Genomic DNA, 16548 nt, shown 5'->3' with positions numbered 1-16548 from the left:
TGCTGTCTTCCTCATGCAGGCTCAAAAGCCTAATCCTGTGTATGTGGCCATCTAGGAACATCATGTCAACCATCAAAAGGAAGCCACCCTGGGGTCTGTAATTCATCTGCTAAGAAACTTCCCTTCTGGACAAGGATATTCGTATCTTTCACATTCCCCTCACATACCTGATTTCTCTCTCCCTCTCCGAGTCCTCTGAAATGTGTCCCCTGGGCTGCTCTTAAATCTAATTATTTACACTTCTGAATTTTTGTAACAAAAGGCTAATGGTGGGTTCCCTGGAAAATTTAGTCTATTACTAATTCTGTGTCCATCAAACTCTTAGAACCTCTCTTCCTATTCTTCTGGCCAGGTCCTACCAAACATCCCCTCGACGGCCTTCCCAGACCTACAACATATCTGCTTCTTCTCAGCTTAGACACCATTTCCTAGCTGTGTGATCTGCCCAGCAGACAGCAGGCACAGCTTGGTGACATTTCTCCTCACTAACAATAGCTAATGTTTAAATGACATTAGGCTATGTGCTTAAGGTGCACTGACTCATGAACTCTTGAAATTGCCCTCTGAGGGCTTGGATTGTTACTATCGCCAGTTGGCAGTTGGGGAAACTGAGGCTGAAAGTTAAGTAATTTGCTCAAGGTCTGACACGGAACCTGTGGGTGCTGCTATGATTCCAGGACAGGGGAACAGCGGGTTTCTCCACTCCCATCTCCCCACCTATGCTGGCTCTTTGCAGGCAGAAGCACTAAACTACTCAACTGGATTCCCCCTATCATCTCCAAGGCATAATTTTTTAGTTTTGTTTTAGATGGAGTCTAGCTCTGTCACCCAGGCTGGAATACAGTGGCATGATCTTGGCTCACTGCAACCTCTGCCTTCTGGGTTCAAGCAATTCTCCTGCCTTAGCCTTCTGAGTAGCTGGGATTACAGGTGCATGCCACCACATCTGGCTAATTTTTTGTATATTTAGTAGAGACAGGATAGTTAGACAGGATAGTCACAATCTCTGGCCCCTGATCTGCCTGCCTTGGCCTCCCAAAGTGCTGGGATTACAGGTTTGAGCCACCTCGCCTAGCCCTCCCAGGCATAATTTTAAGACATCATTAAACGTATGTTGCAAAACTGAAAGACTCTCTCTCCTAAAGGTCGTCTAGATGCTGTGGCATTGATGTTGGAAGACCTGGGTCAGTAGAACAGTGAGGCTTCTTGGTAGGTCTTCAAATCTCAAAGTGAAACAGATAAATTGCTTTTTGGTATAGTTTTTGGGAATGATGTTTTAGTTTCCCACCAAGCATTCTCAGAGTGAAATACAGCTCTGATGCTCAGGGTAGCAGAGACAGGTATGCCAGTGTTTAAGCTGTGGCCTGTGTCTACAGCTGAGATCCAGCTTGGTCTCAAATCTGCCCCAAAGAGCAGCTATGCCATTTACAGATGAAAGCACTGGCAGAAAACACAACTTGTACAGACTGTTGTGGTGAAACTGATTCACAGAGCCTAGAGCGTGCTGCCTGAGACCTATGGCTCCTCTAAACGTCAGTCATTCACATGTTAGTATAAATCACAACCACCTTCCTTCTAAATCCTAGCCAAGAAGGAACAATATTTTTGACTGAAGGAGAGAGAGAAGATAGGTGGAGAATTTGGTGGGAACATAGGCCTGGGTTTTTTGTTGTAGTTGTTGCTGGTTTTTGAGACAGAGTCTTGCTCTTGTTGCCCAGGCTGGAATGCAGTGGCAGGATCGCAGCTCACTGCAACCTCTGCCAATTTTCCTGCCTCAGCCTCCCCAGTAGCTGGGACTATAAGTGCGTACCACCATACCTGGCTAATTTCTGCATTTCGAGTAGAGATGGGCCAGGTTGGTCTCAAACTCCTGACCTCAGATGATCCACCTGCCTTGGCCTCCCAAAGTGCTTGGAATTATAAGTGTGAGCCACTGCACCTGGCCAGGCCTGGGTATTTGGATGGGAGATAATGCAGTGAGAGAGGACAGTAAAGTCAAACAACAGAGGAGTGTAAATGGCTTTTCTTGGATGGAAGAAAATTTTTCCAGCTCTCCCTTATGCCTGGAATCTAAAGTCAGCTTGGTGGTGCAGTGACTCAGCTCCACTTCAAGGCAGACAAACTCCACCATGGAAGGGCTTGGAAACCTACCTCCCACAGGGACATGCTGCTGGGAGAAAATGTGAGTGGAGTTCCAAACAGCTCAACCAAGAAGCAAACTTTTCTACTATGCTCTGTTCACTAGAAGCAGAGAGCATCTACTCATGCAGCAAGCACTATTCCAAGATACTCCCAATGTGCTTTTTTTACAGCAATCAGAGCACACCAGGAATACAGCTTCTCCAGTTTGATGTGAGTTTTACACACATCTGGTATCTGTAACTTGTTTCTTTCCTTTCTGAAATTATCTCAACTAACATTTCAAAATGCAATCACTTTGTTGAAAGGGAGAAATATATAAATATCAATTCCACAATTCATGTATAATGTTGATTCTTCAGACTGTAAGTAGAGAGTTATAAAAGAATAATTTGTCAACTTTTAGGGCAGAGGCATCAACATTTTTGTGTATATGTGTGGAAGTCGCCTTCCCCTTTGAGAATATGGGTCCTTCTTCTTCCAGTCTGTAAACCTGCTCTTATAGACTGGCACATCCCATTTGCAGGCATGTGTAGGAGAGTTCTGAGCCCCTAAAGCTCACCCGTGGATCTATGTCACTTAGCTGCTGAGAAACTCTCACCCCGGGCCCCAGTCCTCACTGGGATCTGGCAATGCTAAGGGATTAGTCACACGGGGGCACCATGCCTACACTTCCTGGCTTAATGGGAAAAGGCACCTGATAAACACCTTGGAGCCCCTCAGTACCATGTGTCACTGAGCTGTAGGGCTTCCTGAAACACAGGAGAATGTAAACAGCCTGTCACACATCCTTCTACATGCCACTTACCTCTCCCCAGATCCCGACCGTGTCTCGGATGTCATTTTTACAGTAGGAAAGTTGCCGGATGCAGTTGTTGACCGCAACACTACTTTTACCGGGGGCGAGGTCCTCTTCTGCCATCTCTACCCATCCCAGAGAACGCACAGCAAAACACTGGAAGACAGACGAAGAGGACAGGAATTCACTCCGCGGTTTGGTCAATCATGTCAGTTTACACTACTCTCCTCCCACAACTACAAGGTACTACACTTACGCACCTGTATTTTCTTCAATATGTTCCATCATCTGATTGAGTTAACAAATCCTCTACCACTAGAAATTAAATCATAATTATTTTTTGCTATTTAAAAAATGTTGTGATGAATATCATTTTGCCTGATGTGTGTGTATGCTCGGATTTCTTCCTTACAATAGATTACCAGAAGCAGGCTGGGTGTGGTGGCTCATGCCCGTAATCCCAGCACTTTGGTAGGCTGAGGTAGATCGATCATCTGAGGTCAGGGATTCGAAATCAGCCTAGCCAACATGGCGAAACCCCATCTCTACTAAAAATACAAAAATTAGCCAGGCATGGTGGTGCGTTCCTGTAATTCCAGCTACTCAAGAGGCTGAGACAGGAGAATCACTTGAACCATGGAGGCGGAGGCTGCAGTGAGCCAAGATCATGCCATCGCACTCCAGCTTTGGTGACAGGGTGAGACTCCATCTCAAAAAATAAAAAATAAAAAAAAGAGTAGATTATCCAAAGTATAAGCATATGGTTAATGGGTATAAAAATTTTCTAAGCTCCTGATACCTCTTATAAGGCAGTTTTTTAAATAGTGAGAAATGCAACCCTGTGAAAACTGTTATTTGGTAAGCAACTAGAAATGGTGGAGAGAGAATGAATTAAACACGTTAGGTACTTGTTTCTAATAACAGAGAAGCAAGATGTTTTCTCTAATACCCAGAAAGGCAGCAAAACAAGGAAAAAAATATGCACTCATGATAACAAATAAGCGTGTCATGTCCTATAGCGCCTGTGATGAGGGAATCTTGAAATGATGAAGTACTTGCAGAATTGACAGATTTGTACTTTAAAAACTATTTATTCTTGTATCGTTTAGAGATATTCTGTTTGAGATTATACTTCTTTTCTTCTATTTTAAAGTTCTGTAATTCCATTTTTCCCTTTAATTAAAAAAATACTATATGCGGCTTATAACAAGTAAAAGATCCAAAGACATATGAAGGAAAAACTTCCCAGTGCATGTGAGGGTGACCTGGCTGTAGCATCAGCCTTTCTGGTGATCACCAGGGCTGCCACACGCCTGAGCAGGGTCCCTCATCCCTCTCTGCATCCCTGGTCCCAGGCACGCTGTGCGTCGTGGCCTGGAGGCCACCTTCCTGGGATAGGAAAGGCAGACATGGAGCCACCCTTCCTTGGGAGCCAACAGAATGACTCTTGAAGAACAGCCTGTAAAGTCTCCAAATGTGAGCTTCATAACCACATGAAGAAACGGAGCAAAGTGTCCTAAAGTGACCACATTCAGTCTAGTGCCACCATCCCCTTTCAGTCACCATGCATAAACTGGGTACCTCATTCCTGAGTGGCTGATCACACTGTGTCAGGAAAAAAAAAAACTCACCAAAATATCAGACTAACCAGCCCATTTAAGCAAAGAGTGCACTCATCCTCATGTCCTAGAAGAGAGGGCTGTGTAACCACCTCGCTGCCACTGTGCTGACGGTGCACAAGGTGCCTTTTGCAAAGAAACCAAAAAAAGAAGTCAGTTCCTGTGACAACCACAGAAGCTACTCAGGAGTCCGAGTCTTGAGGAAAGGCTCTGCACTGTGTACACACCACAGGGAACCAGCCCGATGGTGAAGAGATCTGAGGTGCCAGAGCTGGCTGTGGCCAATTCAGGGCTGGTCAGGTCTTGGCTGGCCTGCCTGCACCCTCCACAGCTCTGCTCCTCAGTCTCAAAGTTTCTCTAGGCGAATGCATTGGATATTCTACAGAAGCACCCCATCAAATGTGCTGCTTTATGAAGATACACAATTTTGCCAGTCTGAGCCCCTAAGTGCCCATGCCCTGCTATTGCTCTAGAAAGTACTGTGCAGCCCACTAACCTCTCTTCCACGTCGGTTCCCAACCCAGGCCCTAGTCAGTAAACTCACAGTGTCCCAGCTGACTCCTCTGGCCTGCCATTCCAACCTTGTTCCCTACCACCTCTATTCACATGTCGAAAGTATTAACTTGGTCAGTCCCCTTTGAGGTCAATACTAAGTGACTGTACCTACTTTATACATTAAGAAACTGAGTGAAGCACAAAGGCGGTAAGTGGTAGATCTAGGATTCAAACCTGAGCAGTTTGGCTTCTGGGCTCCTACGCTTAACCACTTTGCTCTGTGCCTCTGAGATTTCTGTGGAAGGACAATGTCAGATGGGGTTAGGATGATAAAGAAGTCTCGATAAACAGCCAGTGACCTCTATACAGTTCCTTTTTCTTTTTCTTTTCTTTCTTTTTTTTTTTTTTTTTTGAGACAGAGTCTTGCTCTGTCACCCAGGCTGGAGTGCAGTGGCATGATCTCGGCTCACTGCAGTCTCTGTCTCCTAGGTTCAAGTGATCCTCCTGCCTCAGCGTCATGAGTAGCTGGGATTACAGATGCATGCCATCATGGCCAGCTAATTTTTGTATTTTTAGTAGAGACGGGGTTTCATCATGTTGGCCAGGCTGGCCTCGAACTCCTGACTTCAAGTGATTGGCCTGCCTTGGTCTCCATTGTGCTGGGGTTACAGGCGTGAGCCACTATGCCTGGCCCTCAATGAGGTTGATCCTGAGTGTATATGGATCAAGAGTAGAAACAGCCTGCATTCCAATCTCAGCTCTCTGACGGACTGGTATTGGTGACTTGGACAAGCCATTTACTAAGTCCCAATTTTGTTCATTTGTAAAAATGGGAGTAACAATAATAGTTACTTCCGAGGGTTTTGTGAGGAGAAAATAATATAGGCAGTGAACTTAGCATATGAAAAACACTCAAACATTTGTTCAATGAGAAAATAAATACAGTCACTCAATTTGTCACATAACACTTAACTGGAATAAACAAGAAGGAACAATGAAAGAAGATTAGGGTGACCACGTCTGAATTTTCCCATCAATAGTCTGGGGTACCCCTGTCATTCTGGCAAAATTATTCAGAGCAGCCCCTTGTACTCTCAAAAAGTGTCCTGGGTTAGACAACAAATTATATAATAATCTCAGTCAAAATTCTAGTGAATTTGGCCTCTCGCAAAGAAACTGGGGCTTGGGTGGCGTATTGTTGCCTGCCCATGTGGAAATGGGGTTTGGGATCCAGAGAAGCTGCCATCAGGAGAGCATTTCAGTGATCCTGGCGGGGATGAACCCTAAGACAGCAGTGTTACTGTGAGATAATATTCTTAAAACCAGAAGTTAGAAATGAATTTCCCACTGTCTCCAACTGCGTACTACAAACCCTCCAACATGGGACTGCTCAAAAGAATTCAGCAATAGCAAAGAAGGTAAAAAAGAATACTGGCTGCTTTCTCTCCTTTGAGTTCAAAATGACAAAAATTTTGATCAAAAATTCTAAACATCAAGAGTATCATTCTTGGCTAAAAAATGCAAATCAGCTGACCTCACCCCAGCACATTAAGAATACTGTTTTTGCCAGGCGTGGTGGCTCACACCTGTAATCCCAGCATTTTGGAAGGAGTTCGAGACCAGCCTGGTCAACATGGTGAAACCCTGTTTCTACTAAAAATACAAAAATTAGTCAGGAGTAGTGGCGGGCACCTGTAATCCCAGCTACTCAGGAGGCTGAGGCAAAAGAATCGCTTGAACCCGGGAGGCAGAGGGTGCAGTGAGCTGAGATTGCGTCACTGCACTCCAGCCTGGGTGATAAGAGCAAAACTCCGTTTCAAAAAAGAAAAAAGAATGCTGTTTTGTCATGCTGATGAATAGAAGCCCAACTTATATTACTATAGTGAATTTATTTAAAATCATTTTTCTTGTGTAATCTTGCTGTTAATTTAATTTCTATCTGAAGAGTTTCACCCCATTCCGTGTGGCCAAAGGGAAAGGAAGCAGGTGTATGGGGAATACAGAGCTCCGCCAGGTGCCAGCTTGGCTTCTTCCAAGCAGCAACGAGCAACCTGCACTGTTTAGTGCTGCCCCTGTGTGGCCAGGAAGGTTCATAACCACTCCCACCATTTTCCCTTAAACTCAGGGATGCTGGGCATAATCAGTTCTGGGAATAAATCCTCGTCTTGGAGCATGGGAAGAGCTCAAAATATTTAATCAAGTTATCTGCCCCTTAAAATACATATAACAAAAAAAAAACACAACATACACACTTTGACTGATGCCTGTTCTTCAATAGTTCTTAACCAAAAGGCTAAAGAGTAACGGTTCAGGTTAGAATCTTGTCATCAGAGGGGTCTGGATTCAAGTCATGATTTTGGTATTTTCTGGCTGGTGACTTTGAGTAAGTCACCTCAGGTCTCTGAGTCTTAGTCTCTTCATCTGTAAAATAATAACGCCACCTATACTTACAACATGTGTGAGGCCTAAAGAGATAAGGCTGGTAAAATGCTTAGCATCATGCCTGGCAGATAGTAAAAACTCAGCAAATGTTTATGATTGTTTTTTGTTTGTTTTGAGATGGAATCTCACTCTGTTGCCCAGACTGGAGTGCAGTGGCGTGGTCTCAGCTCACCGCAACCTCCATCTCCCAGGTTTAAGTGATTCTCCTGCCTCAGCCTCCCGAGTAGCTGGGATTACAGGAATGCGCCACCATGCCTGGCTAATTTTTTTCGCTTTTTAGTAGAGTCAGGGTTTCATCACGTTGGCCAGGCTGGTCTCGAAGTCCTGACATCAGGTGAGCCACCCACCTTGGCCTCCCAAAGTGCTGGGATTACAGGCATTTGCCACAGCATCCGGCCTTTATTATTATTAATGATAATTTTTTACTATTTTCTATTAGTGGATTTTAAGGATTTCTCTAGTTTAACAGATTTCAGCCAAAGCCAGCATATGGAGATGTACTGTAGACCACAATACATTTGAATAAATCATCTGGAGGGCTTTCTTAAAACACGGAACAGGCTAGGCTTGGTGGCTCACGCCTGTAATCCCAGCACTTTGGGAGGCCAAGGTTGGCAGACCACTTGAGGTTAGGAGTTCGAGACCAGCCTGGCCAACACGGTGAAACCCCATCTCTACTAAAAATACAAAAATCAGCCAGGTGTGGTGGTGAATGCCTGTAAACCAGCTGCTCCGGAGGCTGAGGCAGGAGAATCACTTGCACCTGGGAGATGGAGGTTGTGGTGAGCTGAGATTGTGCCACTGCACCCCAGCCTAAGTGACAGAGCAAGACTAAATCTCAAAAACAAAACAAAATACAACCCCAAGAAAACACACACAGAACATTGGGTCCCTCCCTAGTTTCTGATTCAGTTGGTCTGTGTAGGGCCCAAGAATCTGTATTTCTCTCTCTCTCTCTCTTTTTTTTTTCAGCCTTTCAGTCCTAAGAATTTATATTTCTAACAAGTTCTCAGATGATGCTGAAGTTGCTGATCTGGGAGCCACACCTGAGAACCACTGCTATAGACACTCCTTTCTTTATCCACAGTTATGTGGTTCCTAAGACTGAAAGTAAAATCTAGGTTCAAATCCCACCGGCTGCCTCTTATCATTTTTGCCCTGGGGTGAGTTAACCCATCTGTGTCTCAATGTCCTCATTATAAAATGTGGGTACTAAACTTGTCTTACACCAACCTAGCAAATGTTGTGAGGATTAACTGGGCTAAATTAGAGTTTGCTGCTGCTTCTGTTATGGCTGTCAGGTACTATGGGTATTTAAGGGATCTGGGTCATGGCTGAGTTAGAAGGGACACAGCTTTTGGCCTGGGCCTCTTTCTCTCCCATTTGTTCTCTCTCATTCCACAGTGGAATCAAGTCATCCTATCTTGGCTGGAACACTCATCTTGTTTGCAGCTTCTATCTCTGAGTTTTATAACAGAGCCATCTTCCTACAGAGGACCTCTTCCTAAAAGATGTGCTCTGGGGAAGAACACAGAGCAAAGCCTTGACCAGATGGTCCTGGGTTCAAACTATATTCCAATCAGTGGATGCTCAGCCTCTGAAAAATCTAAGGTTACTCAGTTGAACAGTGAAAAGGAAATGACAAAGGCAAGTGGCTGGGCCATCGCAGGCCCTCAGCAAATATTTACCTTGTTCTCTTCTCTCTGGTTCCAGAAAACGCTAGTAGTTCATTTTTTGCTTTCCTCAACCTTCCATTTCTCTTTCCCCAGCTGAATTTCTAGGTTTCTGTCCTTTTCCTTCCCCTGGGCTTTCATGCAGGCAGCAGAATGAGAGCATGCTGTCAGAAAACTCGGGGACCTCCTCCAGGGACCATGTGGGGCAGGGGATGCAGTGAGGGGCGAGACCAGGGCCAGAGCCAGTGAGCTGTGGGATATGGGCCTTGTCTCTAGCCAGGCGGGTCGGCCTCGGGGAACAGGACTGAAGACAGTGGTAAAATAAACTCATGTCCACAAATGAGCATATCCAACACCCAGGGCATAGCCACTGCTCTGTGACTGCAGAGGGATAGTGACCAAAAGGTAAATGGTACCAGAACCAATAAAAGTAACATGTTAAAAAAATTAAAAAGTTCGTATCAAAAAGCTAAAATGTGACCCAACACTACAAATGTAATCCTAATTAGCACTCACCTATGGGAATTACTTACCATTCAAGCCTAATCATCCTGTAGCACAATAATAACTGTGCATTCCAGCTGATAAAATTTACTGAGTGCCTATTAGTCCCTGGAGGACCTACAGAGATGAGTGCCTATTCTTCCCTGTAGATTCATCTAGGAGTGGTTAAGTTCCTACTCTTGAGAAGCTTGTGACAGAGCAGACACATAGCAGCAATCTATAGCATGGGCTGTGAATGAAGGGTACACTGAGGCACAAGCAGGAGTTGGGAGCTTAGATTAAGAATCTTGCAAAGGGGCTGGCCCAAAGGAAACAGGTGAGAAAAAGTGGCCACTAGTTTCTCAAGGTCTCTGGTCCCCCAATCCTGACACATCATAGTCAGCTATGCCAATCCAGTTTTATTCTTACAATTAATGACTGAGTATCACTAAGGATACTCCTAGGTGGTAGGGGGCGGGGAGAGATGCAGAGCCTCTTCAGAAGGGCAGGTTCCATCTCATCAGCTGACTTCAGGGTTTGGTGTTTTTGTTTTTTTTTGAGACTCAGTCTTGCTGTGTCTCCCGGGCTGGAGCACAGTGGCACGATCTCTGTTTACTGCAACCTCTGCCTCCCAAGTTCAAGCGATTTTCATGCCTCAGCCTCTTGAGCAGCTGGGATTACAGGCATGCGCCACCACGTCTGGCTAATTTTTGTATTTTTAGTAGAGATGGGGCTTCACCATGTTGGCCAGGCTGGTCTCGAACTTTTGGCCTCAGGTGATCCACCGCCTCGGCTCCCCAAAGTACTGGGATTACAGGTATAAACCAACACACCTGACCACACTTCCAGGATTTTATTAGGGGTCCACAGACCTGGGAGATCCATGGATGGGGCTTTAGGAAGTTCTAAACCCCCTGAAAATATATCCAAAATCGTGTATGTATGTGTGTGTGTGTGTGTGCATGTACACATGTGCAGATTATGAAAAGACGGTCCAAATCTCTCAATCGTTTTCCAAAAGCTTTAAGAATACAAAGTACTGTAAATCTTCACTTAATGTCATTGATAGGTTCCTGGAAACTGTAACTTTAAGCAAAATGACCCACCTTGAAGGTTGTTTTGTTCAACTTCTTTCAATGTTGCTTTGCTATAACATGGATGAGAAAAAAAAATTGGTTTCCTTATATATCATTTCTCTTGATGTTGCAGTTTCTATGAACTCACTAATGATGTTAAGTAAAGATTTACTGTACTTTAAAAGAATTCCAAGGAGGTTAGATAGCATTGTATGTGTGTATATGCATGGGGCTAGCAAAAGCTTTCTAGTTAGCATCACAGTCCTTTTTGGTTAGTGGATAAGGAAAATGGTTAAATGGCTCTACATAGGAAATGACCAGGAATTTAAGGGTGAACAGAAGAAATGGGTATAGGGAAACAAAGGGGGAAGGAAAGGACTGTGCAACTGCTGAGTGGCTGGAGCTGGAGCCAACAGGCAGGACGGAATGACTTGTCACGGTGAGATGACACCCAGGTTTTTGGTTGTTGTTGTTGTTTTTTTTTTGAGATAGGGTCTCTGTCACCCAGGTTGGAGTACAGTGGTACAATCATGGCTCACTGTAGCCTTGACCTCTCAGGCTCAGGCAATCCCTCCACCTCAGCCTCCCAAGTGGCTGGGACTACAGGTGCCCACCACCATACCCCACTAATTTTTGACTTTTTGTAAAGTCAGGATCTCACCATGTTGTCCAGGCTGGTCTCAAGCTCCTGGGCTCAAGTGATCCTCCCACCTTGGCCTCCCAAAGTGCTGGAATTATAGGCATGAGCCACCCCACCCAGCCCCAACACCCAGCTTTTAATACAAGAAACTAGCCAGGCATAGTGACTCACGCCTCTAATCCCAACTACTTGGGAGGCTGACACAGGAGGATCACTTGAGGCTGGGAGTTCAAGACAAGCCTGGGTGACAAAGAGAGACATGGTCTGTAAGAACTTTTTTAAAAATCAGCCAGGCACAGTGGTGCACACCTGTAGTCCCAGCTACTAGAGAGGCTAAGGTGGGAGGATCACTTGAGCTCAGGAGTTCAAGGTTGCCATGAGCTAGGATCAAGTCACTACACTCCAGCTTAGGTGACAGAGCAATACATCATCTCTTTAAAAAAGTAATGATAACATTTAAAAATGGGCTGGGTGTGGTGGCTTACACCTGTAATCCCAGCACTTTGGGAAGCCAAAGCAGGCAGATCACCTGAGGTCAGGAGTTCGAGACCAGCCTGGCCAACATGGTGAAATCCCGTCTATACTAAAAAAATACAAAAATTAGCCAGGCATGGTGGCAGGTGCCTGTAATCCAAGTTACTTGGAAGGCTGAGGCAGGAGAATCACTTAATCCCAGGAGGTGGAGGTTGAAGTGAGCCGAGATTGTGCCACTGGGCAACAGAGTGAGACTCCATCTCATAAATAAATAAATAAAGCAGCCAGTGAGCAAAGGGCTGTGACTTAAAACAACTTTCACAGAGTCCATTAAAAAAACACACAGGCTTTGCAAGATTCCAAATACCTCTTGGATGTTGCCTCCCTAATAGAGAAGTCTGTAATAAACTGGCATTTGTGGTCATTACAGGCAGACACGGAGATCACCGTCACTATGTATACAGCTTTAAATATAATTAGGCTTTGTTATCGCTTTTTTGGGAAATACTGAAATGCTTTTCCGATCTAAGATGTCAGTGGGTTCCGCCAGAGAGGTGTCTGGGGATTCTCTGGAGTGAAGCTTGACCCAGTTCTCCAGTCAGCTGAAGCAAGCAATAAGCCTGATTCATTATTCAGCATGGCAGAGACCTTGGTGGCCAGGGAGGACCCAGAGAGCATTTCTTTGCTGGCCCCAGTGAGTGCTTCAGCTGTCCTGCCATTTCCCCAGACTGTCTACAACACAGTAAGCATTCAGGCAGAAATCATGATGCATGGCTCTTGGAGGCCCTGGGGCTCACTAGTGCGATTTACTTAATGTTCCCCCTTCCTATTTTTCAAAGCAAAACAATGTAACTGGAAAAGCTCCCCTGATGTTAACATCTGACAGGCCCTTCTACAAAGAGGATGGTCATGATCATAGCCCCCATGTAGCACTTAGCATGAGCCAGGCACTAAGGGGGTTGATCCATAATTGAAATATCACCCACGATACCCATCTCTGTGCCTGCCACCCACTACTGGCTGGTCCCTTTGTGGAGGGCAGTTCCCACCCTGGGTCACCTGTCTCTGCTCACAGGGCCAGGAATACTAACCCCATCCCCTGCAGTTGGGAAATATCCAATGCACACGCAGTCATACAAAATGAAAGCTAAGGAAGGGGAAGGAGGCAACGTGGCTGAGCGGTGGCTTCGCAATCCTTCTTCACACACAACAGGGAGCCGCCCAAGTTCCCAGGATATAAAGCTTCCCTGATTTCAAGTCCTTAAATGAAAATGAAAGGATTCTTTCAAAGCAGATGCATCTTTCCTAGCTTTCCCCTGGGCCATTCCCATCAGCTCCTGCCAGCTGTGACGTCTATTCCTAACTGCCTCCCTCTGCCGGAGAAAGTGCACTTGCAGACTTGCCTCAAAGCAACCTTGAGAAAAGCAATCATTTTGAGATTTACAGGAACCACTGAGGTTCTGGAGAGAATGCACGAAGGCAGTCTCACTCCAGCGGGGGGCTGAGATGAGATCTGGCGTCTACTTTAACTATTGTTGGGGAATCTTTGCTTCCTTCCCCAGCCTTATTCAGGGGAAGCCAAAGCTCCTCACTCCTCTGCACAGAGAGATCTGCTTGGTAAGGGTACGACGGCCCAGAGCAGCAGCCTGGACTCCTTCCTGACTCCTCAAGTGAGGAAGGGGAAATGAGTTTGATGAAGGTCAGTGGTCTGAGGCCATGCTGGAGAGGGGGAGGGTGCTGCAATATTTTATTTTATTTTTAGACAGAGTCTCACTATGTCGCCCAGGCTGGAGTGCAGGGGTGTGATCTCGGTTCACGGCAACCTCAGCCTCCTGAACTCCTGTCTCAGCCTCCCTAGTAGCTGGGATCACAGGTACGCACCACCATGCCTGGCTAATTTTTGTATTTTTAGTAGAGACGGGGGATTTCGCTATGTTGGTCAGGCTGGTCTTGAACTCCTGATCTCAGTTGATCCCCCTGCCTCAGCCTCCCGAAGTGTTGGGATTACAGGCATGAGCCACCACACCCGGCCTAATTTTTTTGTTGTTGTTGTTCAGACTGGAGTGCAGTGGCGTGATCTTAGCTCACCGCACCTTCTGGGCTCAGCCTCCCCTGAGTAAATGGGACTACAAGTGTGCACCATCATGTCCACTAATTTAAAAAAAAAGTTTGTTTTTTTTTTGTAGAAATGGGGTTTCACCATGTTGCCCAGGCTGGTCTGGAACTCCTAGGCTCAAGTGATCTGCTCACCTCGACCTCCCAAAGTGCTGGGATTATAGGTGTGAGCCACTGTGCCCAGGTGTGTGTGCGTGTGTGTGGTCTCCTTAGGAAGAGGAGGCAGCAGGGAGGCACCCACACAGAGAAGATGCCATGTGAGGACAGAAGAAAAAGGCGGTAGCACAACCCAGGAGAGCGGCCCCAGGGGAAACCAGCTTTGCCGTCACAGGGACCTCGCGCTCCCAGGCTCCACAACCGTGAGAAAAGAAAGTTTGTGTAGTTGAAGCCACCTCATCTGTGGTACTTTGTGATGGCAGCCCCAGCCAACACACACAGTGGTGTACACACTTCAGGTAACCACGAGCATATGGCAGAGCTGGCAGTGAAGCCTGAGTCTGTGTACTGACAAATTCCTGTCACCAGCCTCTCTGCCTCCTAGGTGCGGCGACAATGCCAGCTTTCCTGATGGAGAGAAGGAGGCCAGCCTCCCCATTCCACACCTCATACCTCTTGCCCTGACACACGTGTGCGCAACGTGCCGCCTCCCCTCCTCACAGCCTTGGGTGCACCCAGTAGCTAGACCCGGCTGGCACTGGGCCCAGGGAGGCCAGCCCATTCTAAAGAAGTCCCAAATAATTCAAGGCCAGGAGTACACTGAGGCGAAGGAAATCCTCCCTGAATGGGGAGTGAGTATTTCAAAGCCCACCAGCTCTAGATTTATAGCTTTGGGCTGGTCCTGAGGAGTCTCAGAAGAACCTCAGAGCCCACACAAGGGATGCCCCCACCGCAGGCACCAAAAGCCCTGAGATAGTGTGGGTGCCCTTGCACAAACTGTCCACCAGGGGGTGTCATAACCTAAAACCTGATAACAGATCTCTGGAGGCAAGGAGGCCCATGGAGGCAAAGGAAATGCCCAGGCAACTGACTAACTGCCTGCTAGCTGTGTCCTCCTCCCTCCTGGCCACAGCACTGCTCTCCATATCGTTCTCCAGAAGCCTAGTATCGTTAGGTCTAGTTGCAATCTGCAGAGGAGCCCAATGTGGGGCTGAGGCCTCTGGGCCTCCTCTGTCACAGTGGCCCCACTCTTGCCCTTACACGGAAGGACTTCTGCTACTAAAAAAAGGCTGGTGCACTGTGCAATGGCAATTACTTGCAATGCCTACACCACACCAACTCTCATTAACCTGCTGAGTGGGTTCAATCATCAGCATGTCATGAACAAGTCATACAAATTTAAAAATATCAACCAGAATGTCATCTTATTAATTCACAGAGAGAAATGCAAGTGTCAGTGGAATGCACATTCAGGTTGGCTAATGAGAGGGTTCACTCTGCAGGAAATTCACTGTGGTTTCCAATCCCCAGGCCACTGCAGGCTGATGAACAACGTTGCTGGCAGAGGAGCCTGGCAATCTGCATCATAATGGCCAGGATCCTTGCAGATTCTTCACTCATGCCAGAGACATGTCTCCGGGTTGTGATTTAGTACAGAAATAGTTAATTGCATTAGTCATTTCCTGCCCAGGCTGGCATTATGAGGCCTATTTTTATCAATGGAAAATTTGAGCAGAGGTGGGTTCAACTGAGAGACGTAGCCCAATGTTTCCAGAATGTCATGAAACAAATTATGTGGATGTTTACTTAAACACGAACTTGCAGGCATATCTCATTAGACATATGTAATCTGATGATCACCTACAATCATCATCGTGATACTAGCAGTGATTATTTATCGAGGGCTCACTCTGTGCTGAGTGTTTCATACACAAGTTAAGAGTCTGGTCTTGGCAGGGAAAGCACGAAGGTGGGCGCTGACATCCACAGATCACATGCTGCATGCTTTACAGCATGTAGCACAACATGTTTTCACAACAACCCTACCAAGTAGGTGCTGTATTTATTTTCTAAACGAGAACTGAGGTACAGAGACCTTAGCTGAACTGTCTAATGTCACACAGTAAATAAACAGCAGAGTTGGATTTGATCTGAGGTTTAATTCTCAGGGTGGATTATTATCTTGATTTTCCAGAAGAGGATATCAGTTTAGCAAAGTGGCACAGCTGAGGAACAGAGAGATCCCAGCTCTAGTCATACTTTACCTTATTTTAATTTTATTTTATGAGATGGAGTTTTGTTCTTGTCACCCAGGTTGTAGTGCAATGGCAAGAAGTCGGCTCACTGCAACCTCCGCCTCGCACGTTCGAGCAATTCACCTGCCTCAGTCTCCCTAGTAGTTGGGATTATAGGCATCCACCATTATATCCAGCTAATTTTCTTCTTCTTCTTCTTCTTTTTTTTTTTTGTATTTTTAGCAGAGCCAGGGTTTCACCATTTGGCCAGGCTGGTCTTGAACTCCTGACCTCAGGTGATCTGCCCACCTCAGCCTCCCAAAGTGCACTAGTTTTTTTTTTTTTAAGAGAAGGGTCTTGCTGTGTTGCCCAGGTTGGAGTGCAGTGGTAAGATCATGGCTTATTACAGCCTCAATCTTCTG

General features: G+C 46.0%; 1 protein-coding gene across 43 annotated transcripts in view; it reads right to left on the bottom strand.

The window, feature by feature from the left end:
- The window catches only part of APBB2 (amyloid beta precursor protein binding family B member 2), a 476200-nt gene that overhangs the window by 89645 nt on the left and 370007 nt on the right, over nt 1-16548 (bottom strand). For all 43 annotated transcript variants that reach the window (XM_078367318.1, XM_078367300.1, XM_078367293.1 and 40 more), the window contains one exon: nt 2948-3094. In XM_078367318.1, coding sequence (XP_078223444.1) covers nt 2948-3094 — 147 coding nt within the window. The remainder of the gene's footprint in view (nt 1-2947; nt 3095-16548) is intronic.

The sequence above is a fragment of the Callithrix jacchus genome, chromosome 3 (assembly GCF_049354715.1).
Source record: "Callithrix jacchus isolate 240 chromosome 3, calJac240_pri, whole genome shotgun sequence".
Taxonomy (NCBI): domain Eukaryota; kingdom Metazoa; phylum Chordata; class Mammalia; order Primates; family Cebidae; genus Callithrix; species Callithrix jacchus.
The sequence above is the reverse complement of the archived record's forward strand: the minus strand, read 5'-3'. Positions and strand labels throughout refer to the sequence as shown.